General features: G+C 44.0%; 1 protein-coding gene across 2 annotated transcripts in view; it reads right to left on the bottom strand.

Moving 5' to 3' along the window:
* The window catches only part of GNB5 (G protein subunit beta 5), a 48544-nt gene that overhangs the window by 16331 nt on the left and 4802 nt on the right, over positions 1–27411 (bottom strand). For both annotated transcript variants that reach the window (XM_039237124.1, XM_039237125.1), the window contains 4 exons: positions 15440–15576; positions 11729–11770; positions 9404–9480; positions 3018–3150 (listed from right to left, as the gene is read on the bottom strand). In XM_039237124.1, the coding sequence (XP_039093055.1) occupies positions 3018–3150; positions 9404–9480; positions 11729–11770; positions 15440–15576 (389 nt within the window). The remainder of the gene's footprint in view (positions 1–3017; positions 3151–9403; positions 9481–11728; positions 11771–15439; positions 15577–27411) is intronic.

Here is a 27411-nt window from a genome sequence, read left to right as displayed (position 1 = left end):
AGCTCAAATAAACAACCTAATCTTAGGCCCAAAGGAGCCAGAAAGAGAACAAAGCCCAAAGCAAGTAGAAGGAAGGAAATAATAAGAATTAGAGAAGAAATAAATGACATAAAGACTAAAAAAACAATAGAACACTGATGAAACCAGGAGCTGGTTCTCTGAAAAGATCGACAAAATCGATAAACCTTTAGCCAAACTCATCAAAAAAAGAAGAGAGAGAATCCAAATAAATAAAATCAGAAACGAAGGAGTAGAAATAAAAACTGACACCAGAAAAATATGAAGGATTTTTAGAGGTTATTATGAAAAATTTTATGACAATGAGTTGGATAATCTATAAGACATGGATAAATTCCTAGAAACATATAACCTTCCAAAACAGAATCAGGAAGAAATAAAAAACTTGAACAGGGGTGCCTGGATGGCTCAGTAGGTTAAGCATCTGACTTCAGCTTGGATCATGATCTCACAGTTCATGAGTTCAAGTCTCACAACAGGCTCTGTGCTGACAGCTCAGAGCCTGGAGCCTGCTTTGGATTCTGTGTCTCCCTATCTCTCTGCCCCTCCCCAACTTGTACTCTGTCTCTCAAAAATAAATAAACATTAAAAAATTTTAATAAAAAAATTAAAAAAAGAAAATTTGAACAGACTGGTTATTAGTAATGAAATGAAGTTAGTAATAATAATTCCCAAAAAACAAAAGTCCGGGACCAGATGGATTCACTGATGAATTCTACCAAATATTTAAAGACAAGTTAATACCTATTCTTTCCTAAGTGTTCCAAAAAATAGAAGAGGAAGGAAAGCCCCAAATTCATTCTACAAAGCCATCATTACCCTGATACCATATCTCTGATGAATAGAGATGCAAAAATCCTCAACAAAATATTAGCAAACTGAAACTGATTCCAACAATACATTAAAAAAAATCATGATCAAGTAGGATTTATTTCAGAGATTCAGGGTGGTTCAATATGAAACCTGGACATTAACAAGAGAAAGAACAAAGAGCTTATGATCATCTCAATAGATGAAGAAAAAGCATTTGACAATCTTCAACATCTATTCATGATAAAAACTCAACAAAGTAGGCTTAGAGGGAACATACCTCAACATAATTAAGGCCATAAATGAAAGACTCACAGCTGACATCATACTGACTGGTGTAAAACTGAGAGCTCTTCTTCTAAGATCAGGAACAAGATGGGATGTCTACTCTCAACCTTTTTACTCAACATAGTATTGGAAGTCCTAGCCACAGCAATCAGACAAGAAAAGGAAAGAAAAGGCACCCAAATTGGTAAGGAAGAAGTTAAACTGTCACTACTTACAGATAACATGAGAGTATACATAGAAAACCCTAAAGACTAGTAAAAAAAAAACCTACTAGAACTGATAAATGAATTCAGTAAAATTGCAGGATACAAAATTAATATAGAGAAATTGGTTATATTTCTATACACCAATAATGAGGAAGCAGAAAGAGAAATTAAGAAAACAATTCCATCGGGGGGCACCTGGGTGGCTTAAAAATCCAACTCTTGATTTCAGCTCAGATCATGAACTCACAGTTCAGGAATTCAAGCCTTGCGCTGGGCTTTGCATTTGTCAATGCAGAGAAAGAAATTACTGCCCATGTTTTCTTTTATGAATTTTATGGTTTCAGTTCTCACGTTTAAGTCTTTAACCCATTTTGAGTTTATTTTTGTGTGTGGTGTAAGAAAGTGGTCCAGTTTCATTCTTTAACATGTTGCTGTTCAGTTTTCCCAGCACCATTTGTTGAAGAGACTGTCTTTTTCCCATTGTGTATTTTTGCTTCCTTTGCTGTAGATTAATTGACCATCAAAGTGTGGATTTCTGGACTCTATTATGTTCCATTGACCTTTGTATCTGTTTTTGTGCAAGTACCATACTGTTTTGGTCAATATAGCTTTGTAGTATAACTTGAAAATCTGGGATTGTGATACCTCCAGTTTTGTTCTTCTTTCTCAAGATTGCTTTGGCTACTTAGGATCTCTTGTGGTTTTAGGATACAAGTTTTAGGATCGTTTGTTCTAGTTCTCTGAAAACTGTTGTTGGTATTTTAATAGAGATTGTATTAAATCTGTAGATTGCTTTGGGTAGTACGAACATTTTAATAATATTGGTTCTAGAGCATGGAATATCCTTCCATTTGTTTGTGTCGTCTTCATTTTTTTCATCAATGTTTTATAGTTTTCCGAGTACAGATCTTTCACCTCCTTGGTTAAGTTATTCCTAGGTATTTTATTCTTTTTGATGTAACTGTAAATAGCACTGTTTATTTTTAAGTTTATTTATTTTGAGAGAGAGAGAGCATGCATAAATGAGGGAGGGGGCAGAGGGGGAGAGGGAGAGAGAATCCCAAACAGTCTCTACACTCAACACAGAGAGCTACGTGGGGCTCAATCCCATGACCCTGGGATCATGACCTGAGCCAAAATTAAGAGTTGGGATGTTCAGGACACTTGGTTGGCTCTGCTGGTTAAGTGTCCAACTTCAGCTCAGGTCATGATCTTGCGGTTCGTGAGTTTGAGCCTCGTGACAGGCTCTGAGCTGACAGCTCACAGCCTGGAACCTGCTTCAGATTCTGTGTCTTCCTCTCTCTCTCTCTGCCCCTCCCCCACTCATTCTCTGTCTCTCTCTCTCAAAAATAAACATTAAAAAAAAAAAAGAGTTGGACATTCAACTGACTGAGCCACTCAGTGCCCCCAAACAGACTCTGAATGCAGAGAAGAAATGGCAGTTGCTAGTGGGGAGTCTGGTGGGGGGGATGGGGTGAAATAAAGGGTGTTAAGAGCACATTTATCAAGATGAGCAGTGAGAAACGCATAGAATTGCTGAATCGCTATATAATTATGTTGTATGTTAATAATACTTGAATAAGATAATATCAATGCCAATAATAATAGAGGTCACTGGAAAGCTTCCATTCTTCCTTAGCCCTCTGCCACTTCTGCTCTCCAGCGGGCTGCCCTACCACATGGCCACTCACTTACCTGCATGTCTGAGTTGGTGAAGCTGCAGGCGGACAGGTAGTTGGTATGCATAGCGACAGACTTCTTTTTGGCAGCCATGTTTTCATTTTTGTCAAACGTCAGTGGATACACGGAACACTTATTATCCAAACCACTAGCATGGAAAGAAAGAAGTGTCAAATGCTACTATAAGACAAGAGAATACATGTATACATTCTCATGCACACACATTTTTTTCCCTTTGGCAGCATCATACATTGTAAACTTTCCCCCAACTTTTACTTGGAAGATTTTTCAAATGTACAGTAAAATTGAAAGAAAAATAATAGAGTGAACACTCAGATCCCTTGACCTATGTTTACCAACTTTGGATTTGCCATATTTGTAGGAGCAAATTCTGAACCATTTGAAGGTAAGTGCAGACATGACATGTTACATCTAAATACTTCAATTTGTAAATTTACATCTTCTATAAAAAAGAACATTCTTCTAGGTGGCCACTAAACCATTATCACATTTAGAAAACTAACACAAATTCCCTAAGACCGTGCAATAAGCCATATGTATTCAATCTTCCCCAACTGTCCCCAAGATCTAGGGCCCAATCAAGGTTCACATATTGCACTCTTTTTTATATCTTTTTAAGATCTTTTAATTTTTTTAATGTTTACTTTTGAGACAGAGAGAGAGAGAGGAGAGAGAGAGAGAGAGACAGAGAGACAGACAGAGAGAGAGAACGCGCGCACAAGCAGGGGAGGGGCAGAGAGAGAGGGAGACACAGAATCCGAAGCAGGCTCAGGCTCTGAGCTGTCAGCAGAGCCCAATGCAGTGTTTGAACTCACAAGCCGTGAGATCATGAACTGAGCCACAGTTGGATGCTTAACCTACTGAGCCAGCCAGGCAACCCTAAGATCTTTTAATTTAAAACAGACTCTCTACCTCTTTTCTTTGTTGTTCATGACAAGAGAGCTTAGGCCAAGTGTCTTACAGAATGTCACACATAATCTGTACTTGTCACATTGTTTCTTTTTTAAAAAAATTATTGAGAGAGAGAGAGAGAAAGTGAGGGAAGGACAGGGAGGGGGGAGAGAGTATCCGGAGTGGGCTCTGTGCTGACAGGCTGACATCGGTGAGCCCAGGGGCCCCAAATTGTTTCTTAATGGCTATTTTCAAGTAAAACTTTTTTGGCAATAGTACTATGAAGGTGACATATATACTTCTTTCTTACTGCTTTATTTCAGGAGGTTTGTGATGCCAATTGTCTCAGAAGTGGTGATGCCAACTTTGATGACTTGGTCAAAGTAGGGAGCATTAGATCTTTCCATTGTAAATGTAACTTTTTTATAATTAGTAATAGTTTGGGTTTGACCCTTCAAGACCATGTGAATATCCTGCTTTACAACAGCCTTCCATGCAATGGCTTCAGCATGACTACTCTTGTTTGAATCAAATATTACTTTAGGGGTACAAAAGGGTGACCTTCTGATTTGATCATTCCTAAGAAATGGATCATTTACTAGCTGATATTTTTCTGTGAAGAAAAATTCCCCTCCCCTCTGTACACTCATAGATTCCTTTTCCTCTTCAACTCTGTTATGATCCATTACTATCACTATTCCATGTGATGCTCAAATTGTTCCAAAATTGGACAGTGGGGGCCCCTTCATGTAGCTCCTGTTTCCTTTTGATACGACTCTGTTGGTCCTTGAATATTTCCTTGCTTTCTGGAACAAGAAACACCCTAGGCTCTCTTTATTCTTTTTGTGTCCCAGACCTAAATCGGCCTTACTCCAAGGAGCCCTGCTTCCTTTTAGCGAAAGGAAATATTCCCCTCTTGAGGCCCTGGGGATGCTAGGGGGTCTCTTAGCCTTTCCAGCTGCTCAAAATGGCAGGTGTGGACTTGGGAAGTCTATTACCAGTAATCCATAAGCTTGTGGGTGAGAATGATTTGCAGTTAGGCTGTGCCATTGAACCAACATGCTGTGGACCATGGGCTTCCCCAGCCTTCAGGGTGCAAGTTCTCCCATGCTGAGGCTTCAGAGTAGTTTCTGTAGCTCTGTTGGGATACTTATTACTTAGAGTTATTTGCACTGCTATAAGAAGCAGAGAAGTTTGTAGTACGATGCACCTGGTATTGAATTTCTGGTTTAGTATCTAACTCATTTTGTGATCTTGCTTATGTTTTTTAAGGTTGTCTGAGCCTTAGTTTCCTCAACTATAAAATGGAGTGGATTCCCCCCACCTTCCACAAGGGGCTGTTGTGAAGATGCATAAAGAGTTCAGAATGGCCCTTGACATATGATAGAGGCTCAGTAAGTGGTCATAATTGTTATTTTATATTCTACTGGGTTGGAGGCAGACATGATGTTTGTTTGTTTATTTTAATTTTGAGTGAGAAAGTGCACATGTGGGTAGAGACAGAGGGAGAATCCCAAGCAGGCACTGCACTGTCAGCACAGAGCCCAAGGAGGGGCGCGATCCCAAGAACCATGAGATCATGACTTGAGCTGTAATCAAGAGTTGGATGCTTAACCAACTGAGCCACTCAGGTGCTCCTATCCTATTCATCTTTAAATTCCCCAGGACACTGAGTCCAGTGACTTGTGAACAGTTGCTTGTATCAAGTGTACAATTCCTGGGTAAAGTCTTCTTGGGGATCTGGCTTTCAAATAAAAAATACTTACATATAAATAAAATCAATTAACACATTTTTTTTGAGAAGAGGATTGTGTCAATACTGTTAGAGTTTGGCTTTCAAGTTTGGAAGCAACTCAGAAATAGACCCACTAGTCAGGCAGATGGAGATAAAAATATCCCCATTATTCCCTTAAAAAAAAAAAAAACCCAGCAGAGACTGTGGCAGAGATGTGGGTCTGTGTGATCACAGAGTTACAGGGGTGTCACAAAGCCATGGTCGAGAAACATCTTATTAGATCATCACTAGAAAAGCAAGTCAAGCACAGTGGCGATTGGCAGTTCTACGGAAGGTCTGAGCAGGGGAGGTGGTTATCTATGATGGGGACTCAGTCTCTAGGTTTTGTTTTTGATGCTCTCTCCTTATCCACTGGAGAAATCCACCCGTATTTTAAATATGTGTTAATATTTCACCAATATTTACACCATGAACTACCTTCACTTTTGTTTCATAACAAGGTGTGAGGCACCAAGTGCAGGTACTGACCACCTACCATATCCCAGGGCTGGGAAACAGAGGTGACTGAGATTAAGGCACCAGCCATCCCTCCTCTCTGAGATTTTTCTCTCTGCCAGACTGTCAACACAAATGTGTCCACCTGGGCCTCGTAAAATTGTTCTCTTCCTTGCTTGCCCCTCACCTTCATGGACATGATCCCACTGAGTTCCATTTAACGAGGGTTCAAATAAGACACAGCCAATAAAATCATTTTCTAAACTACTGTTAAAGAGCTTGCTATGTTATTATAACCATTGCATATTATAGAAGGATCTACCCAACATATTCTTTTTGTAATGTAGAACCAGACAGCTAGTAGCTCAGTGTCAGATACTGAGAAATTATCTAACTCACCCAACTCTATGTATCTGCTAACATCAATGCCCAGTTAGAAACCTATTACTCCAGGGATTTTTAAAATGTAGAGTATTTATTATTCCTAATGAGCAAGTACTGATCTTACCTAATAGGAGGTCGGCTTTTGCCTATGGCTACTGGGAAGTCATCTCTGAGTCCCAGGAATGGCCTGCCTGATGCGAGCAGCTTTGACAATAGTCTAACAGTGTGATTTATGATGGGGGCTTTAGATTGCACTGTGACTTCCAATCTCCTCCCTGTAAGTTGTGACCTCCTCTAGAATAAAGAGAAACTGAAGGTATTGGCCTAAACCTCTAGGAAACCCTGGAGACTGAGGGTCGGCCACATGGGCAGTATGTGACTGAGCCCTAGTAAACTCTCTGGACACCAGGGGCTCAGGGGAGTTTCCCTGGTTGATAATACTCCACGTATCATCACACATGTGGCCAGGAGGAGGTGATGCCATCTGTGACTCCACAGGGAGGGGACACCTGAAGCTCCAGGTTTGGACCCCTACTGGACTCTGCCCTGGGCACCTCTTCCTTTGGCTCTAATTTGTATCCTTTCACTGTGATAAAACTATGAGCCTATGTACAGCACTTCCCAGAGTTCTGTGGTGGTTCTAGAAAATTATCAGACCTGAGAGTGGTTGTGGGATCTCTCAAATTTGTGGCTGGTATCTGAAGGGCCACAAGTCTTGTGGGGACTATGCCTTCTAACTGTCCAGCTGGCTGAACTCCTTTGCACTTACCTGACAGTGTGTGTGTGTGTGTGTGTGTGTGTGTGTGTGTGTGTGTACACACATATATATTGTTTTATATATACAGCATATAGAAAAATGTTATATGTATATGGCATATATAAATACCTATATACCTATATATATATTGCATATGGATGTGTGTGTCTTTTATTGTGCTTACCTCATATCATTTCAAGAAGTAGATGGAAATGAATTTTATATAAATATTACCATTCGCTTATAAAATGGAAATACAACCTTTGGAATTATTTAAATAATGAGAAAATATGAAATACATGTGTGTGAACATGGGTTCCAAAGGCACACAGGGTCTTGGCAAATGGAGAGTTAATGGAAAGATGCCCCCAAACAGCCACCCAAAGGGAGGGACACTGCGGACGAGCACTGGTATGACTCTGGCTGGAGTAGTCTCCAAACGTTTTACTTGGAGGCCTAGGGTTTTCACTTTTGAAATAAAACTCTTTTCTCCTGATTATAAAAATAACATACACTCATTTTTAAAACTTGAAAATAGGGGAGATTATTTTTAATCCTATCATAGTCCTATCATCCACAAAGAACTGCTACTGGATTTTTTGGTATAGTTCATCACAGACATGTGACGGCCTCTTTTCTAAACATGGCTGGGCTCCTGCTGTAGAAACACTGTGAATGGTTCCAGAACCGTTTAACACAGGGACAAGGAGTTGTGTTGGTTGCAGTCCTCAGTGCCAACTCTGTTAAACTGAGCTCCAGGAGAACAGGGAATAAAACATAGTCTTCCCAGCCACCTGGATGCTTTTTTTTTTTTTTTTTAAAGTTTATTTATTTTGAGATAGAGAGAGAACCAGTGGAGAAGAGGCAGAGAGAAAGGGGGACAGAGGATCTGAAGCGGACTCTGTACTGACAGAAAAGAACCCAATGCGATACAGGAGTGCTGATGTATAGGGCCACATGTACCCCAATGTTCATAGCAGCACTCTCAACAATAGCCAAACCATGGAAAGAGCCTAAGTGTCCATCAATGGACGAATGGATCAAGAATACGTGGTTTATCTATATGATGGAATAGGACATGGCAATGAGAAAGAATGAATCTGGCCATGTGTAGCAACATGGATGGAACTTGAGGGTGTTATGCTGAGCGAAATAAGTCAGACAGAGAAGGACAGATACCATATGTTTGCACGTATAGGAGGATTAGGAGGAACTTAACGGAGGACCATGGGGGAGAAGAAGGGGAAAAAAGTGGGGGAGAGGGAGGGAGGCAAACCATGAGAGACTCTTGAATGCTGAGAACAAACTGAGGGCTGATAGGGGTGGGGGGGAGGGGAAGGGGGGTGATGGGCATGGAGGAGGGCACTTGTGGGGATGAGCACTGGGTGGTATATGGAAACCAACTTGACAATAAACTATTAAAAAAAGAAAAAGAAAAAAAGAAAAGGGCCCGACGCGGGGCTCAAACTCAAGAGCCATGAGATCATGACCTGAGCTGAAGCTGAATGCTCAAACAATTGAGCCACCCAGGCGCCTGTGGATGATCTTTTCACTTACTGTAATTAAGAAGTTTCTTTTTTAGAGGTTGTGTAAGGTATTTCCTTCATGTACCACAGTCACCGAACAATTTCCTTTGATGGACATACTGTTCTTCCCTACCTCCCCCACTTTTTGCTTTATATTAAATAATAAATATTTTAAACAATAGATATTATTGCTTAGGTGGATTTTCTATATTATGGATCATTCCTTTCAAACAAGGTTCTTAAATGTGGTATCACTAGGATCAAAGGTTATAAATTTTTCAAGGCTTCTTTTATATTACCAACAAGTTTTCCAAAATGTCTGCACCAATTTCCAGTCCCCACCAACAGCATTTGAGAATAGAGGGGGCAGGTTTGGAACTTAAATGACTGTCAGTCTGCAGTGAAAATATATAATTGTTAAAGAGATTTCTGTAGTTTCTTTTTTGATAAAGTTCAGGGAGGAATTTAACACACTGCTTAACCAGTAAACAACAAAAAACAAGAAGTTCTCGTTTGTTTGCTTGTTTCTGCCCATCGAACAGTATTTTATGGCTAACAGGACATCCGAAAAGCTGCTGTGGCCCCTACTTACCCACATGCAATGGCGCATCCTGACGGGGCATATGCACAAGCCATCACCCATGTGCAGGGCATCGTGACCGCGTGCTCCTGAAATACAGTATGCAAGGTTCGTGGAAGGAATGGGCAGTGTTTCTACACAAATGTGTTCACCTTTCATTTTCACAAAATGACATGACTCAAGTTCCTACTCAATTCCATTACGTTTCACAGGGCCATGGTGTGGGGTGAAGATCAGCTGGAGACTGATGAGGAGACTCAGCTCCCCTATAATCAGCCAAACTGTACACCGTATATTCCAAAAGCTAAAAATCTCAACCGGCAAAACAATACCCTTAATGTTCTACGTATTTCTTAATGGTATACTCCCCTTGTTCTTCTGAATGAATAGTGGGGCTCATTTTCTTTGAAAGGTCTGTCTGGGTTTCCCTGCAGTTATATACTTTACCCCACTTACTAAGATTCCCGCCATTTTCAAAATCTTGTCTTAAATGATTCCACATGTATGTTGTATGTGTCTCCTTGTGCGTGTACAACAGCTGCTGTGCCCGGTGGGTCCTGACACCGTTCGTGAGAAGGTGTGAGTGGGGGCGGCGTGTGCAGGGTGACCCTGAGTTGTGCTCACAGAGAACAGAGAACCATGAGAGGTGGGTGTAGCAGTTCCTGTTCCTGGCTGGTGGTGGGTGTGGTCACCCACATTGTCCTGCATGCAGACGGGCAAACAGTAAGGCCATGATTCAAACCCGTCTGAATCCATGGTCTTACTTCTACGACAGACATGGGCCCTGGTCCTGGTTCCAACACCAGCAAGACGTGCGGCCCCATGCGGGCCACCCATTTGTCCTCCCTCAGTCTCTCCCCATCTGTGAAGGGGGAGATGGGACTAGATGAATCCTTAAGTACATGTGAGTGCTGGTCTTCTTTCTTGTTTGATTCCCTGTATCCCTGTGTTTTTGAGGGGGGAAACATGGGCCCTGACTCTGCCCATGAAAATTCTGTCACTTGGAATCTACAGCCTTAAAAAAATTTTTTTAATGTTTGTTTATTTTTGAGACAGAGAGATACAGAGCAGGAGCAGGCAAGGGGTAGAGAAAGAGAGAGATGCAGAATCCGCAGCAGGCTCCAGGCTCCAGCTGTTGCCACAGAGTCAAACGCAGGGCTTGAACCCGTGAACTGTGAGCCGAAGTCAGAGGCTTAACTGACTGAACCACCCAGGCACCCCAGAATCTATAGCCTTTTAGACGCCAAGAATAGTCTGTGGCAAACGGCTGCTCTAGACACAGGGCACTCCAGGCGCCCTTCCTTACAAGTAATAACTACAGTCCCTGCCCGGGGCCACAGTGGCAACACCATGCCCCTAGAAAGCAGGCAGTGTGTGCTCAATGGCATGCTAAGTTAAAAAGAAACAACAAACCCCCCACACTCCTGAGGATGCTGAGGCATGCTAGGGGAAGTTGAGGCTGCCATGGAGGGAGGTGCTGGATAGGCAAGCCCTCTAAAAACTCTTAAATTGCCATTATTACTATTTCTCAGGGGCCTGACCATTAGGGACTCTGCTCCAAAAAATGGTTCTGCACCCTTCCCGCTCCCCACCTTCCACCTTGATCAGATTGTGTAGCAACTGCCTACTACAACAGCCACTAACTACATTCAATAATGCAGAATATGGATGCTGTTCGGTTTGGGGCAGATATAGATCTCTGTGTTTTACATAGTGAAAAAGAAGACTTTCTTTGTAAGTAAGTAACAGAATCAATATTTAATACATAATAGTCATTACCGTAAAGGGCAAAATGATGCAGGCTTGTAAGCACACCTATATATTGATTTTGGCTCTCCTCTTTAGCTAAAAGTCTAAATTCGGAGCTGAGCATGCCCAGGCCACACACACGATACTCAGCTCAATCCCCTGCGGCCACGGCTTCCCTGCCCACCACCTGCTCATGTCCACGGTGCTACAGAGACACAGGTCAAAGACACAGAAGGGAGAGAAACCTGGGGATTTGGGAACGTCTTACCATCCCTCAGAGGAAAAACAATACATGCCTGTGGGAATGTGAGAAGTTTTCCAAGCCAGGCCCTTTCCTGCTTTAGTGGCAGCACCCTGTCCGGTGGCTCCCCATGTTCCCGCCCCAGTGAGGGGTTTTGGCTCTTGAGAGGAATGGATGCTGCTGCGTGTTGCTGAGCTGTATGAACCCAGTTGGGTCTCTGTGGGCTTTCCATCCCCAGACGGGCACCCGAGAAGCAGGATGACAGTGACTGGAAGTGTCTGGAGGGGATGCGGACCCAGGGCTGGGGCTCTGAGGTACCACTCAACATGCCAGCGACAACACCTTACCTTGTTAGTGGTGAAGGAATCCCACACAATCACCTTGCCGTCCTGGAGGGAAAAAGAGTAAACAGCTCAGGAGTTGTCAGCCTGTCCTTACGGGGAAGTGCTGAGAATTGCTCATAAAAGCTGGGTCTGGCTGGACAGTGTTCAGGAGAAAGCCAGAGAGTATCTGGGTAATCAAGACCTATCCCTGAACAAAAGGGAAGTGAATGGGGGGCTGAACTGTCCAGTCTGATTGAAAGCTCAGTTCTCAACGTCATACACCTTGTTTAGATACAAAGACAAAGCAATGCTCACAGACTTCAGTTATACCATTTAGAAACCAAGCTCAAATTGTTGGTACACTATCCTCACCCACCATACCTGAACTGTCAGAAAGTGATACAGGGGTAAGACAAACCTGAAATGACTTCTAGGTCCCTGAAAGGTATGAATGGTCTCTTACTTTCTCCCTCACCACCTCCACTAGCCATCCTGGCTCCTGTGTACTGTGCTCTCCGCAGGGATGGGTCACAGCCTGACCCTCATCCCTGGCCCACTTCCTGGAGCTGTGCTGGCCCGAGATCAGTGTAAGGTTCCCACCCTGACATTGTGCACCCATGCTGAGAACAAGTCTATCATGGTGGGGATCCCCTGTGGGCAGCTGTCCTGCAAACAGAGAGCACTCCCTGTGAGGGTGGGCTCTGGGCTGGCACCAAGTTCACTGTCACCAGTGCTGCAGTCCACACTGGGACTGTGGGGAGTCAGCATGAGGTCATGTATTAGTCATACAAACCCACTGGGGATAAACCCTCATAAGCCCTGGTCCCTACAATGCAGTCACCTGCCCAGCACCTGGTATGCAGGTCCTCTGGGTCCCCTGGCTCTGCCCAACAGCAGAAGAGGGTGGCTGAGCTGACTCCTTCAGCACATGGGTCTCCCAAGCACCCTCAGGGATGGCGCGTCTAGACACAATAGAGCATCCACGGCAGGACTGGGTTTTGTAATCACTCAAGCTATTTGGAGCCAAATCTGATGAATGAGGTGAGGGTGGGGTAAGAGATGCCACTAAGGAGCACAGGCAAGGTCTGATTATCGAAAGGGACACAGCTGCTTGCTTTGCATGATCCACTGGAAGATTTCCATATTTCCACTGCGTGTGGCCGAAGGGTCCAGAAACAAGGTCAAAGAGAGCATTTTGAGGTCTTTCAAAACTCCTAAGCACACTGGTTCTTCTAGTCTCATTTCTCAGACTAAACGCCCAAGCACAGCGTATGGGGTAGATTAAGTAACAGAGCAGAGAAAAGAGAAGGGGCTCTAGGCCTTGGGGTCCTTCACACCTGGAGCCCCACATGCTGCACGGCGGGGGCGAGAGGGGAATGGACTCAATGCATTGTCCAAGTTTGCGTTCCCTTCGGTGGCTTCCTCCACCTCACTGCCTGCTTGCCTGTCCCCACCACCCACCCACTGTGTGCTCTGGAGAGAAAAAGGCACCCAAGAGGCTAAAATCAGTCATAAAACCAAATGTGGGCCTCTCTGTGAGCACAAATTTATACACCAGGAGCCCACGTACCTAGAGAGACCACCTCCACCCTAAACCCGAGCCCACACGGTCACGCTGATTAATCCCCTGCCTTCAAGGGAGCAGGGCTGCTCTGAGTCACTCTGTCTGCTCTAGAATGTTCCTGCTGTTTCCAGCTTCCTCCCACACCCACCCTGCTTCTAGTTTCTCTGCAGCAGAGGTGGATGGATGGAGCATGTCAGCAGTGTACCTCCTCCCTGAGGACAGTATTTGATTGACAGAAAATCCAACATATATTACATTTTTAAGGATAAAAAAAGCCAAAAAGGCTAGGCAGCAACATATATATCTTGATAACCACTTTGTAAAAAAAAGTCTACAAAGAAATGCTCTAAAATAGTAATAATGGCTGGGACCAGATGGTGGGAGTAAAATGTTTTCTTTGTTCTCTTTTTTAGCGTTTTTTTTTTTTTTAATGTGGTAGAACACTTAAGGGATAAATTTTTTTATGAACATAAAAGAAAGTAAGTACAACGTGACATACTAGATCTGTAGGTAATATAGGAGATTAATAATGACCTTTCTATTAATTAGATAATTAATCTCTAATATAGGAGATTAATTTGACCTGCATCAAATACAACCTGACATAGATGTTAGAATGTGTGGCTTATTTAGAACATGTATAGTTTTTTTTAATGTTTTTATTTATTTTTGAGACAGAGAGAGAGAGACAGAGAGATGGAGCATGAGTAGGGGAGGGGCAGAGAGTGAGGAGACACAGAATCCGAAGCAGGTTCTAGGCTTTGAGCTGTCAGCACAGCCCTCTGATGCAGGACTCGAAACCACAGACTGCGAGATCATGGCCTGAGCTGAAGTTGGACGCTTAACTGACTAAGCCACTCAGGCACCCCTAGAATATGCATAGCTTGTATACTTAAAAGGGCTATTTAAAAAAAAACCCAATTGTCCTTTGGAAAAGCTGGGCTGAAGGCAGGAATATGAGGAAGCCCAAACTGGCTATAAAAATATATGACTTCAGTTTATAGTTTTATATTCAATGCATATTACATCAAAATAGACATAAAAAGTATCAGGCAGTGATAAGCAGCCTCCTGATAATCATACTTTTGTACAGGCCTCTCCCGCATTATATCAGGGTTGGTCCATGTGACCAGTGGAATATAGCAGAAGTGATGAAATGTCACATCTGAGGCCAGTTCATAAGAGACAGCATGGCTTCTGCCCCTTCTCCCTTTCGCGCTCCGGGGAATGCCAGCTAATATGTCGTAAGCAGCCCTCTGGAAAGGTCCACATGGTGAGGAACTAGGGCCTCTAGACAATGAGCCATTTTGGATGGGAGTTTCTGCCTCAGTGGTGCTGTGTCATGATTGTGACCTCATCAGAGACCCTGAGCCAGAACCACCCACATAAGCTGCTCCAGATTCCTGACTCTCAGGAACCAGAATAAATATCTGTTGTCTTAAGTTGCTAAATTTGGGGGTAATTTGTTATACGGGCCTAGATAACACTAATATGTAAGATATAAAATAAACTGTCAATGAGATAAAAAGAATGGAAAAAAATATCCTTTACAAAATATGTATCTTAAATTTGTTGTTTAGGGGCACCTGGGTGGCTCACTCAGTTAAGTGTCCAACTTCAGCTCAAGTCATGATCTCACAGACTGTGAGTTCGAGCCCCATGTCAGGCTCTGTGCTGACAGCTCAGAACCTGGAGCCTGTGTCAGATTCTGTGTCTCCCTCTCTCTCTGTCCCTCCTGCATTTGTGCCCTGTCTCTTTCTCTCTTTAAAAAATAAACAATAAAAAAATTTGTTTTTTTAGGCACAGAAATTGCTGAACTCTTAAACTGAAAGAACCCATAAGCACTTATGTCCTCAATTTTTGGGGAAAAACCCTCTATCTAAAAATGGTTTCATTTACAAATAAGACCTTGAAATATGTTCAGGAAGAAGTAATTTTGAATGGTTTGTCAAATATAGTTCATGTTTCAGTTATTACCACTTCCAAATCTACCCAAATGAGTGATGTTCTACAGTATGCAAAAGAATTCTTAACTATGCTAACTCATGTCCTGTGGAGAATAAACGGAGTCCTAGAGATTGGGAAGGCCTTCTTGAAAAGGAAAAGCTCTCTTTCTTCTTTCGCTATAAAGTCAGACGCATGCTCACCATCAAATAGCAGGTGCCACGTACCTGGGATGAGCTCACGATCCTTCTCTTATCTTTGCACCAGTCCATGCAGAGAACTTTGTTCCCATGGCCTTTGAGGGTCCTTCTGGTCTTCATGACAAACTGCCCCAAGGCCTCCACTCGCTCCGCAACCTGGTGTACTAGAAGGACAGGCGACAATCAGTTCTGTTGCCAAGGATCAGATTCTGAGCCACACGCTGGCAAAGGGATGACACTGGTCCTTCTCTGTGGTCACAACTTGATTTTCCTGTTCTTTACTATAATGTCTTCACAATGCTCTCTCTTTTGAGCTCAGTGGAGGGTAGAGACAACACTGTCGTTCTGCCTTCGTGTTTAATACCCTACGTTTTTCAAAGCACTTCCATCTCTGTGTGCTGAGGGATCAACAATATGACAGCCTCATATCTACAGACTATATACCTTCTGCTATACAGAATTCTCCCACTGCATGGCAGCGGCAGAGTGAGATCACTGTCCCCATTTAACAGGTGGGGAAACTGAGGCTTACAAGAGTTCTTTGGCTAAACTCATACAGCTAACTGGGAGCAAAGCCGGGGTTTCCGGTTCTTTCACCTACCTTTCCAGTCACAAGGAAAAGTGACTTTACAAAAACTGTCCCATGAGGTGCCAGCAGGCACCATGACTCCTAACTGATCCCCCCCACCCCCCCGCCCCTTACCTAGCACAGGCCAGGGACACGTAGGTGCTCCATTCATGTGCTGCAGGCGAGAATGAATGAGGGAGCCACCGGTACAGCCGTGGGTTTACTGAAAACTTACGGTGTCAGTAGACAGCAATATTCTAGCGATATTTAGAAGTCTAAACACATGACCTGCAGAAGGAACGGACGCCAGGGAGGAGCTCCAAAAAGGAATCTCTCAGGGGCTAGGACTGTAGCCTCTTTCTTGAAGCAAAGGGAGAGCTTTCGAGGGGCTCGTCTTAGAGGCTATCACTGTGGAGTATCAGAAGGAGCCAGGTTCCCACAAAGAGGCTGTGTCTAGTCCAGGCCCTGCATCCAGAGGTGAAGAAACTGAGGATGGGGGACCCCACGGCTTCTCCCCCTTGTGCAGTGCCACTGCCCTTCTCATTGGAGGCTGAGCCAGAAGGAAAACTGGGGCTCCTGACCCCTCTCCACTTCTCCTTCCTCCAAACCTCCCAGCAGGGCCTTTCCCCAGGCGGGTGGGAAGCAGGAAAAGGGGCATTTGAGGCAAGGGACGGCCGAGGAAAGGTGTGGTGTCTCAGCACAGCAGGGCAACGCAGGTGGCGGGAGGCACCGTGGCCGGCCCTCCTCCTTCCTGGGAGCTGCTGGAACTTGAGAGGGAAATGCCACCTCCCTCGTGGGAGGCCCAGGCAGAGAGGGCAGACTGGACTGTAGTTCAAGCCAGTGACAACAGAGCCATTCTCAGAAACCCACCGTCCCTGGCCGGCCCTCCCTTCCTTCTCTCTAAACACTGCACTGTGTAATTCCTAAAAACAAGGCACTCCCTTACATAACCACAGTATATTATCAAAGTCAGAAAATCAACACTGAAACAATACTACGTCTAATCTATAGACCTTCCTGAAAGACTCTCCATTGTGTCAGTAATGGCTTTACCGCAGAAGAAAACCGAAGGTCATGTGCTGCACTCAGCTGTCATGTTTCTTTAGGTTCGTGACTTTGTTTCCCAATGTGGGCTTGTCTCTTGCTTCCTCAAGGTTAGATTCAGGTAATATGTGTCTGGTAGCAACACCACAGACTGATGTTGAGCTCCTGCCAGCGCGCCTGGTCAGGAGGCACCTGTTATCCATTAGTCCACCGTCACCGGCACTGTTCATGCTGACCATTTGGTGAAGGTGGTGTCTGCCAGTGTCTTCACTGGACAGTTACCATTTTGCCTTTTGTAATGATGAAGTGTCCTGTGGGGATGTACTCTGGGACTATACAAATACCCCGTCACTCTTCAAACTCTAGTTTTATCATCTGTTAATGATTCTTGTTAGAATGGCTTATGATGATGGTTAGCAAGTGATTTTCCTAATGCCATCATTCCTTCTGCTTTTTTAGGTGGCTTTCTAATAAAAGGAGCTCTCCCTCCCCTCCAATGTATTTATTCATCCATTTATATTAGATGGACTCATGGATTCTTACCGTAAGAATTATTATTTATTTTGATGCTCAACTACTGCCCGACTTGCTCATAGGGGCCTGTCAAGCAGGCTCCCGTGACCTCTGACATGACCTTCTGCATCATTCCCTGAGAACTTATGATAGACTCCCATTCTTTCCCTGCTCTGGCCTTGGAATCAGCCACTTCTCCAAGAAGTCTTGGTTTCATGTAGTTGCCCCATTTCTTTGTGATAAAAGAACAAATGTGTGAACAGGTTAAAAGTCTCTGTGGAAACTCAAACTATAAAAAATACTTGCTTAATTATAAAGTACTACATGAGGGGTGCCTGGCTGGCTCACTCGGTGGAGCGCACCACTCTTGATGTAACTTAGAGCCCTACGTTGGGTGGAAAGATTACCTAAAAATAAAATCTAAAAAAAAAGTACTACCTGAACATGCAGTTATTATGCTATCACTTCTGCTAAGACTCTGTATTCTTTTTTTTTTTTTTTAACTAAAAATGATTTTATTTTTTTCTTAAAGAGTTTATTGTCAGGTTGGTTTCCATATACCACCCAGTGCTCATCCCCACAAATGCCCTTCTCCATGCCCATCACCCACCTTACCCTCCCCCCCACCCCCATCAGCCCTCAGTTTTTTCTCGGCATTCAAGAGTGTCTCATGGTTTGCCTTCCTCCCTCTCCCCTACTATTTTTCCCCTTCTTCTCCCCCATGGTCCTCCGTTAAGTTCCTCCTATTCCACCTATACGTGCAAACATACGGTATCTGTCCTTCTCTGCCTGACTTATTTCGCTCAGCATAACACCCTTGAGTGCCATCCACGTTGCTACACATGACCATATTTCATTTTTTCTCATTGCCATGTAGTACTCCATTGTATAGATAAACCACATCTTCTTGATCCATTTGTCAGTTGATGGATACTTAGGCTCTTTCCATGTTTTGGCTGACACTGCATTCTTTATTGTCACAAACAACACATGAGTTTTTTACAGATGCATTCCTTAAAACATACTGAATATAGTTTTAAAAACAGAGTATAGGCCCTTTACACGTCTGTACCAGCTCAGAGTTGTGAGCTTATATTATTTAGTATTTTACTTTGACACTTCACATCGATATTCTTCCTGCATTAGGACAATCACAGCTATTTAATGTCCCTCTCATAAACATAAAAAAATTTTTTTAATTAAAAAGGTGAATCACTTTACCTATATAGGGCCCTCTTTACATAATGTGAATCTGACCATATCCCAACTATTAATTATTTTTTCTCACTGCATTTTCCCATCCCATACATAGATTTATTCCCAACCCACTCATCCTGTTTCTATCTGGCAAATCTCACATCTGTTAAATTAAAAAGTTACAGCTTTTTAAATGATGCCTCTAGAACCCCCACTATGTGCCAAGTACTATGCTGGATGCTTGGGTACAGAAAAGAGTAAGACAGTCCCTGCTCTTATGGAGCTCACAGTGTGCAGGGGGGAGACAGGCCCGCACACAGATCACCATGGCAGTGCGGGTGACAGAGGTGTCAGGGAGCCGAGGGTGACAGGGCTGACTGCTGGCAGGTGTGCCATCAGAAGATGTCAGAGGTACCTGGTTTTGAAGGATCCATAGGAGTTGGGGTAAGGAACGGGGAGGGAGGAAGCTAGCTTCTCTATATCTCTGTTTCTTGTTCAGTGAAATAGAAGACACCGCTCTGATCCACTGAGGTATTCTGAGGTTTAATGCAGGAAGCGAATTAAAGTGCCTAATAGGCACTAACAGGAACCAAAGACGTAGAGCTGGGGTCCTAGGGCCTGGGAAATAGAAAACTGGAAACAATGTAACCTGGAAGGGGGGGGGGAGGGGTTCTGACATGGAAGGGCCAGAAAACCTTTTGTGTTGGGATGAGAGAATGAGAGATTGGAAAGAGGAGGTTAGGGACAGGGAGAAGGATTTTTCTTGATTTATTTTAATATAATTATAGAAGAGAATGCACACCCATTGAAAGTAATTTTACATAGAAACATGATCACTTACAGCCCTGCCTAGCCTGACCATTCTGAACAGGTGGTGTGAATCCTTCCAGGTCCTTTGTCTGCACACGTGTGCACAGGTGTATACGTGTACAAACAGACTACACTTCACATACAATTGAGGGAACCAGTGTTTTCATCTGACATATTTATGGATGTCAATGTCATATAGACTTGTCTGTCACTTTAAACGACTATATGACATTCCACTGTATGGATATACCACAACCCTAAAATTCCCTACTGGGAGGCACTTTGTTCTACGGCTGCCTGGATACCTTTGCACTGCATTACCTCCTTAGATAAATGCCAATTCATGGCATTGCTGAGTCAAAGGGATTGCACATTTTTAGAGGCGTTCAATGCACCTTGCCAACATCTGCCACTTAGTGCACATTTCCTAGGGGGACAGGTGCTGGGCTGAGGGCTTTACACACAGCCTGAGGACACAGGCTAACCCTTATTTCTACAAAGAAGGAAGGAGAAGCTCAGAGAGGCTAAGGACCTTATGTACACTCAGACGCCTAAGAAGAGAAAACACCTCCTATAGTGGTATAAGTTCTGGGCAGGTACCTCTAATACTTTAGAAAATCAAGGACAAAGTGAGGTGGTGACAATGGCTTCTTAGTCAACCCCAACATTGGATCCCCCTACTTCCTGATATAATCAGAGCAATGGATCTGGGTTAGGGACTCTAACCCAAATCAAAAAATTCATCCTCATCCTGGTTCTGCCTCTACCCAGCTGGGAGACCGGTGCAAAGTTAGAACCAGAAGAGAAATTAGTAAATCAACAAGTCAGGCTGAGCACCAATCCTAGACACCCTGTGCGGGGCACCAGGCGTGCTGCTGGGGTCTGGTGCCTGGGGTCTGGCAAGTGGATGATGCAGGGGTTTTCAGTTGCCATCAGCTCCTCCTCCTGTCAGCCTCTACTTTCTCTTACAGACAGAACCCTACTAGAAGTCCAGGGCAGAAAATAGCCAGAGCTAAGCAGAGCTGATGAATGGGGGAGGGAGGACTCCAGGCTCAGGAGCATATGTGCTCAGCACACTTCTTGCCCCAAGATGAGTGAGCTGCCCTGACCCTCTCACTTCTCAGAAAAGGAAAGTGAGGCCTGAGGGGAAGGCACAACTTATAAATTAGTAGAAACAAATGTCTCCTCTTAGCCCGTGCCTTCCTCTGTAAAACGAGGGTGTTAGGAGTTTATCTAGATGGGGCCCTGGAAATAATCTATCATTCTGGTTTCAGGCAAAAATGTACTTTTCAAGAAGATATAGCTTCCTTTCAACTTTCAGGGAATAGTTTTGCTATTTATTTTATAATCTGTTGCACATGTGAACCGAAAGTAAAATGTGTAGTGGGTGGGCCCATTCACGAAAATCCAAACCACATAAATTCGTGAAGTGAAAATATGCATTAGGGTCCTTCTCGTCATTTCAAAAGGCCAGGAAAAGAATAACCCAAGCAGGGACAAGCTGTAAAGTTTTCCTGAACATGACATTGTGAAAATGACTGGTCATACATTAGACAAGTTCGAAGGCAAGTGAGAAGTCTTCATCAGGAAAATAGAACCATTTAAAAAATGATCTTGAATCACTTTCCAAATTTTGCACAAATATACTGTCTTTTGATGGCCACTATTTGGAAGAAGATCTAAGGAATCAAGGATGAAACTTTATCCAAAGCTAATTCTAAAAAAACTCACTTTGCAACCCAAGTGTCCGTCGACAGATGAATGGATAAAGATGTGGTGTATGTATATACATACATATATATACATATATATACACACACACATACACCCTCCCATGCACACAATGAAATACTTTTCATAAAAACAGATGAGATCTCACCATTTACAACATGGAAGGACCTGGAGAGTATTATGATAAGTGAAATAAGTCAGATCCATAAAGAAAAATACCAAATGATTTCACTTATATGTGGACTTTAAGAAACAAAACAAACAAATGAAAAGCAGAAGCAGACCCATCAATACAGAGAACAGACTGGTTCTGTTGGGGAGGAGAGTAGGGGGATGCGCAAAATGGGTGAAGAGGAGTGGGAAGTACAGGCTTCCAGGTATGGAATGAGTAAGTCATGGGGATAAAAGGGGACAAGGGGATAGGAAATATAGTCAATGATACTGTGTTGCATGGTGACAGATGGTAGTCACTCTTGTGATGAGCACAGCATAACACACAGAGTTGTCGAATCACTATGTTGTACACCTAAACTATGTGACACTGCATGTCAACTATATTTAAATTAATAATACAGATAAAAAAATTTTAAAAACCATTCTTTCTGATTCTACCCCCAGACTGAATGAGGTTGGATAAAAACAAAATCCTCAAACACTGAGATGGAAGGAAAACATCTGCAATCACATTTCCTCACTTGTGCTTGAGATTTTGGAATTGCTCCAAAACATCCATTAGCTACACACAGAAAAAACCTCTCCAGAATTCCCTAATTAGAAACCAAAAAGGCTAAGCTATGGTACTCTTTCAGATAGGAGTACTACATGGCTCCATTCAATAATTTCAAAATATTGACATTAAAAAGAACGGCAAACTGACATGAGGGGCTTTTAATCCATTGTGTCAGATTAAAACCAGGCTCAACCTCTAAATCTAGTACAATCCCAAGTATGCTCACAAATATATACACAAACACAAATTCATAAGCTATGAAATATATCAAAATGTTATAACTGGCTACCTCTGGGTGGTGGGGTTATGAATGGCTTGTTTTCTTCTATATTTCTAAGTATGCTACAGTGGACATTCACTTATTATTATTTTTAATTTTTTTAATGTTTATTTATTTTGTGGGGGGAGGGGCAGAGAGAGAGAGACAGAGAATGTGAATCAGGCTCCAGGCTCTGAGTTGTCAGCACAGAGGCCAACACAGGGCTCAAATTCGCCAGCCATGAAATCATGACCTGAGCGGAAGTCTGACACTTTACTACTGAGCCACCCAGGCCCCATGGCATTTGGTTATTACGATGGTGCCCTAGGGCCAGTTGCATTAGCTAGATTGTGCGCAATTATGAATGCAGAGCCAGAGCAAAGGAAGATGGAATGAAAGGCAGGTTTGCTTTCTGCTCCCTCTCATGGCTTTGGGCAGAACGTGGAAGAGCACCAGGGAGAGGATTAGCTTGTAGGGAAATTTACTTCTACCTTCAGGACACAGCATATTTCATGGAAAAAGTCAGCCAACACATTTGCTTCAGACTAATCCAGAAATTCAGTTTTCCTAGATTTTTCCCTACACCATAAAGTCAGAATAGTCCAAGGCTCCAGCCATAATACAGTCTTTGACAATAAACCCTTTCACAAAGTTACATTTGGACCAGTTAGAAAAGTGAATAGCATCTGATGAGAAGTCCTATGATTTGCCCAAATGTCATCTGGATTTGTACTCAAAGACATTACAGAAATCTTCTTTGAGTTGTTTTTCCCTAGACTAGATGAGAATCTGCCCCCAAAGAAGCTGGGAATCTGGAAGAAGCCCCCCACCACCCCCAGGAGGCTGCCGGTACATGGTGGCTGAAATTAACACAGCACGCCTCTGCTCTTCTTGCAGCCAGTTTTCCAGATCATTCCTCAGTTTAACTTCAAGTTAAGGATTCCTTAAAGTTGAACTCTCTTCTTCTTTTTTTCCCTTGATCTTGATTCCTGTTCCAGTACTCATTTTTTATTATACACACAGTAAATGCACAGATGGGTATAAGGTGAAAAATACCTCTACTTCCTTTCCTCCCTGGGCCCTCTCTAGAGATAACAAGTTTCTTGTGTATCCTGCCACAAACTCAATGCATACACAAGCATCTCTTGTTTAAGCTAATGAGATCATGTTATATATACTGTTTGGGACTTTTTAAAACTTAATATTGAAACCTTTTCATACACATGCATGGATTTTTTTTCCTTTAAAATTTTTTTAATATTTATTTATTTTTGAGAGACACAGAGAGAGAGATGGAGTGCAAGAAGGGGAGGGGCAGAGAAAGAGGGAGACACAGAATCCGAAGCGGGCTCCAAGTTCTGAGCTGTCAGTGCAGAGCCAGACAGGGGCTCGAACCCACGGACTGCAAGATCATGACCTGAGCCAAAGTCAGATGCTTAACTGACTGAGCCACCTGGGTGCCCCTCTTTTTTTTTTTTTTTTTTTTAATTTTTAATGTAAATCTCACCTGTGTGAATGACGGCCCAGCAGGGTGAGAAGGAGAGCTATATACTAGGAGTCTGCTCCCCATTCTCCCCTAGAGTAGCTGCAGAACTTTAGGGCAGCTGAAGGAATAGAACTCCTCCTGGACCTCAGCGGTCTCCTCATCCATATGGGCTGCGCAGAGACAAAAGGAAACGTTTTGTGCCTGAGGACTGAGGCTGAAGCAGGTGACCCTTCTAGTTTTGAGAGCTGTGTGATAAGACCTAAGACGTCTATGTCTTAATCCTTGGAACCTGTGATTATGTTACCTTACACCGCACAACGGGCTCTGAGATGTGATTAAGTTAAGGGCTCTGAGATGGGATGACTGTTCTGGTTTATACAGGTATACCCACTGTAATCACAAGGTCCTTGTAAGAGGGAGGCAGGGAGACCAGAGTCAAGATGTGATGAGAGAAAGGAGGTCAGAGGATGTGGGGTCACAAGCCAAGATTGCAAGTGGCCTCTAGAAGCTGAACAAGACAAGGAAGGGACTCTCCCCTAAAGCTTCCAGAAGGAATAAAGTCCGACTGACCCAGTTTAGACCTCTGACTTCCAGAACTATAAGAGAATAAATGTATGTTGCCTTAAGCCATGTTCCGGGAAATTTGTATAACATCAATAGGAAACTAATACAAGCTAAATATTATACCTCATGATTTTAAAATGTCTTAGAATCAAGCAAGGGAGCACTTACCCATGAAAGAAGGTAAGCAGAAGGCAATAAGGGGAAACATCTGGGAGAAGGAAGAAGCTCTAGGGAAGGATGGGGAAAGGCAGGAGCACTAGGGCTGGGGCTCTGAAGTCTGATGTAGCCAGGCTTCCCCTTGAGCCAACCGTATCAGCCACTTCCTCTATGTAATGTTAGCCAAGGGTCTGACTTGGGGACGAGGGCTCAACAGTACGGATGCTGGTCTGAGGATCAAAGGAGAGGAGCTGAAGAAGTGAGGGTGCAGAGTTGGGTACGGTTTGCTTTTCCTCCAAGTTCATGCTCTACTATTTTGTTGTGTTTTTAGGCAAGAATTTGGGCAAGTCAGAGCTAACAGAAGGCTGATCAACTGTCCCAGTTTGCCCAGGACTAAAGGGTTTTCCAGAATGCAGGACTGTCCATTTTAAAACTGGAGTCCCAGGCAAACCAGGATGACTTGGTCATCTTAGCTTGTGGCCTGAAAAGGCTTCCGGAGTTGGAGCAGGGGCTACAGGGCCATCTATCTAACACTACCCAAATGCAAGAATGGCAGGCTCATTAAGAGGCTGAGAGATTGGAAGAGAGAAGAGTCTAGTGATCTAGATCATGGACATCTCTGGGTGTGTGTTTGGGTGGGGGGGGGGGTGAGGGCTGGTCAGAAGAGGGGAGCAGCTCTGAGTTCCAAAGGGATCCAGGAGACTGTGATGGAGAGGGAGAGAGAGGCCAGCATGTTAGGACAATCACCCTTGTGAAGACACCAGGAATGGAGCAGGGCGGAGGCAAGGAAGTCTCAAGCCATGTGCCAAACAAAGTCCTTAAGAAATGAGGCAGCCTGGCTGGGAGGCCAGCAGGCAGCAGCATGGAGGAGGGGAAAACAGATGTCAGTTGAATGACAGGAACTTCCAAGGAGAAAAGGTTTTATACAGGAGTACAGGAGAAGTGACGTGGAAGCTTCAGGGGGAGTAAAGGGGAACACAGCCGTATGACTTCTGGTCTTTTGGAATTCTAAGATTCTAACTTACATGCAGGTGGGGGTAGATTTTTCCACTGTGGTTCCAAAAGTTGGCTCTGGCCTCTGAGGGTACTGCATCCTTGGCAGGACATGGGTCTTTGCTGAAAAACTCTACCTTGAAGAGCTCTCTGCCTTAAGGTCATTTCCCAAGTCACAGAAAAGGCTAACAGATTCCTAGTGGGCTGTCTTCACTGTTGATCAAGAGAGTTTCTGGAGAATCTCCTCTGCACAGAGCCCAGAGGGGTTAGGCAAAAAGCTGAAGCGAGGCTGGGCTGGAGTTCTGGCTGTCTGGGCTGGAATCTTAGTGCCACCACCCACTGACTGCAGTGCTCAGTTTCCTCATCTGTAAAATGCAGAAGTCAGACGACCTACCTCAGAAGCACTAACACCACACGTACAGCATCATCGACATCATCTGCAGAATGTAGGGATTTGCAGAGGGAAATGAGGCAGACTCTGTCCACTGCCTCCCAATTTCCATTCCCTACTGCTTCCTAATAACAGGAACCCAACTTTATTTGGGGATGACAATGTGCCCAACTCAGTTCTTCCTTTCCCAGACTCCCTTGTGGTAGCGATGTAACCTACTTCTGGCCAATAAAGTACAAAATCTGTTGGAAGAAGGGAGGATTTGGGGAAAACTTTTGCTTTCCTGATAAGAAGGAGAAAAAGAGGCTGGTGGTCCTGGATACAGAGGTGATGTTTGGAGCTGTGGTTGTTCATACAGTAATCATGGGGGCAAATGCCAGTGTTCCCAGGGTGGTGGTGGAGAAGAAAGACTGGAGGGTGGGTCCCCGATGGCACCCTGAGCTGCTGAACCAAAGCTGGTGGTCACCTACCCTTGTTCCTGTTAAACAAGGAAAACAGCTCCCAATCTGCTTAGCTACTTTATTTGGGGTCTATAGTTCATTGTAGCTGGACACATCCCTAAATGATATAGGGGTTTAGCGTGTCTCTGAAGGAGGCCCGTGTAAAAAAAAGCACAGCACACAGTCAACTGCTTCTATCAAGAAAGGAATCAGGTGCTAAACGACCCAGCATGAACCCCATGTTTCTTTTCCAAACAATATAAAAGGGCTGGCCTTTTATAGGAGGCGTAGGAGCAGATGTACAGCTGTGCCTGAGGGTACCATGGGGAGGCTGTGCTCAGCAAAGGGGAGCTGCCATCCTGGGAGCTGAAAAAATAATCAGATAATGCCACTACCCCAAGCCTGGCTCTGAGCCCAAACTGCTGAGGACAAACCATCTGACAGAGTAAAGGGAAGCTGATCCCGCCAAGAGTCAGTTTACCTGGTTACTTAACTGCTCCCTCACAAAAATCACGAAGCCGGTTCTGAATTAACGGTAGTGGTCAATAAGTACGTTGTTTAAGATTGCTGTTGCTCTTTCATGCCAATCATACTGCATCCATTCAAAAGCTTCTTAAACAGCCTTAAGTGAAGTAAACGGTAGGATTTGGTAGGCTCCTCTGCTTTCCTTCCCCCACCCGGTTCTCCACTCCCAAGGAAAGGGGGCAGATTGGAAAAATTAGGTTTTAACTCAAGAGTCTGGTTCCTTGGAAAAGCAAAACTGAGAAAAGAAACAACAGCGATGGAGACAGCCAAATGATTAAAAAACAGAACAGGAGTTTACCCTAGGCCGCGCCCACAAGGGCTCGCTGCGCTTGCTGCCGCTGACACCCCACCCCACCCGGTTCCCCGGGGCTCTCAGCCCCGGCAGGAATGCAATCAGTTCGCATCTTCCAGGCTGGTGATGGAGAGAACTCATCCCAAGACCCTACGAGGTTGGAGCGGCGGCCAGAGGCGGCTACCACCAGGCGCCCCCGCCCAGAGGCGGAACGGCCTCCGCTAAGCGGGCGGGTCTCTGCAAGGTGTCCGGCGCCTCCGAGGGCAGCCCGGCTCGGGGCCCACAGCCGCGCAACCGGGG

This window comes from Hyaena hyaena, unplaced genomic scaffold, assembly GCF_003009895.1.
Source record: "Hyaena hyaena isolate Hyena2069 unplaced genomic scaffold, ASM300989v1 scaffold_120, whole genome shotgun sequence".
Taxonomy (NCBI): domain Eukaryota; kingdom Metazoa; phylum Chordata; class Mammalia; order Carnivora; family Hyaenidae; genus Hyaena; species Hyaena hyaena.
This window is presented reverse-complemented; position numbering and strand designations above follow the sequence as displayed.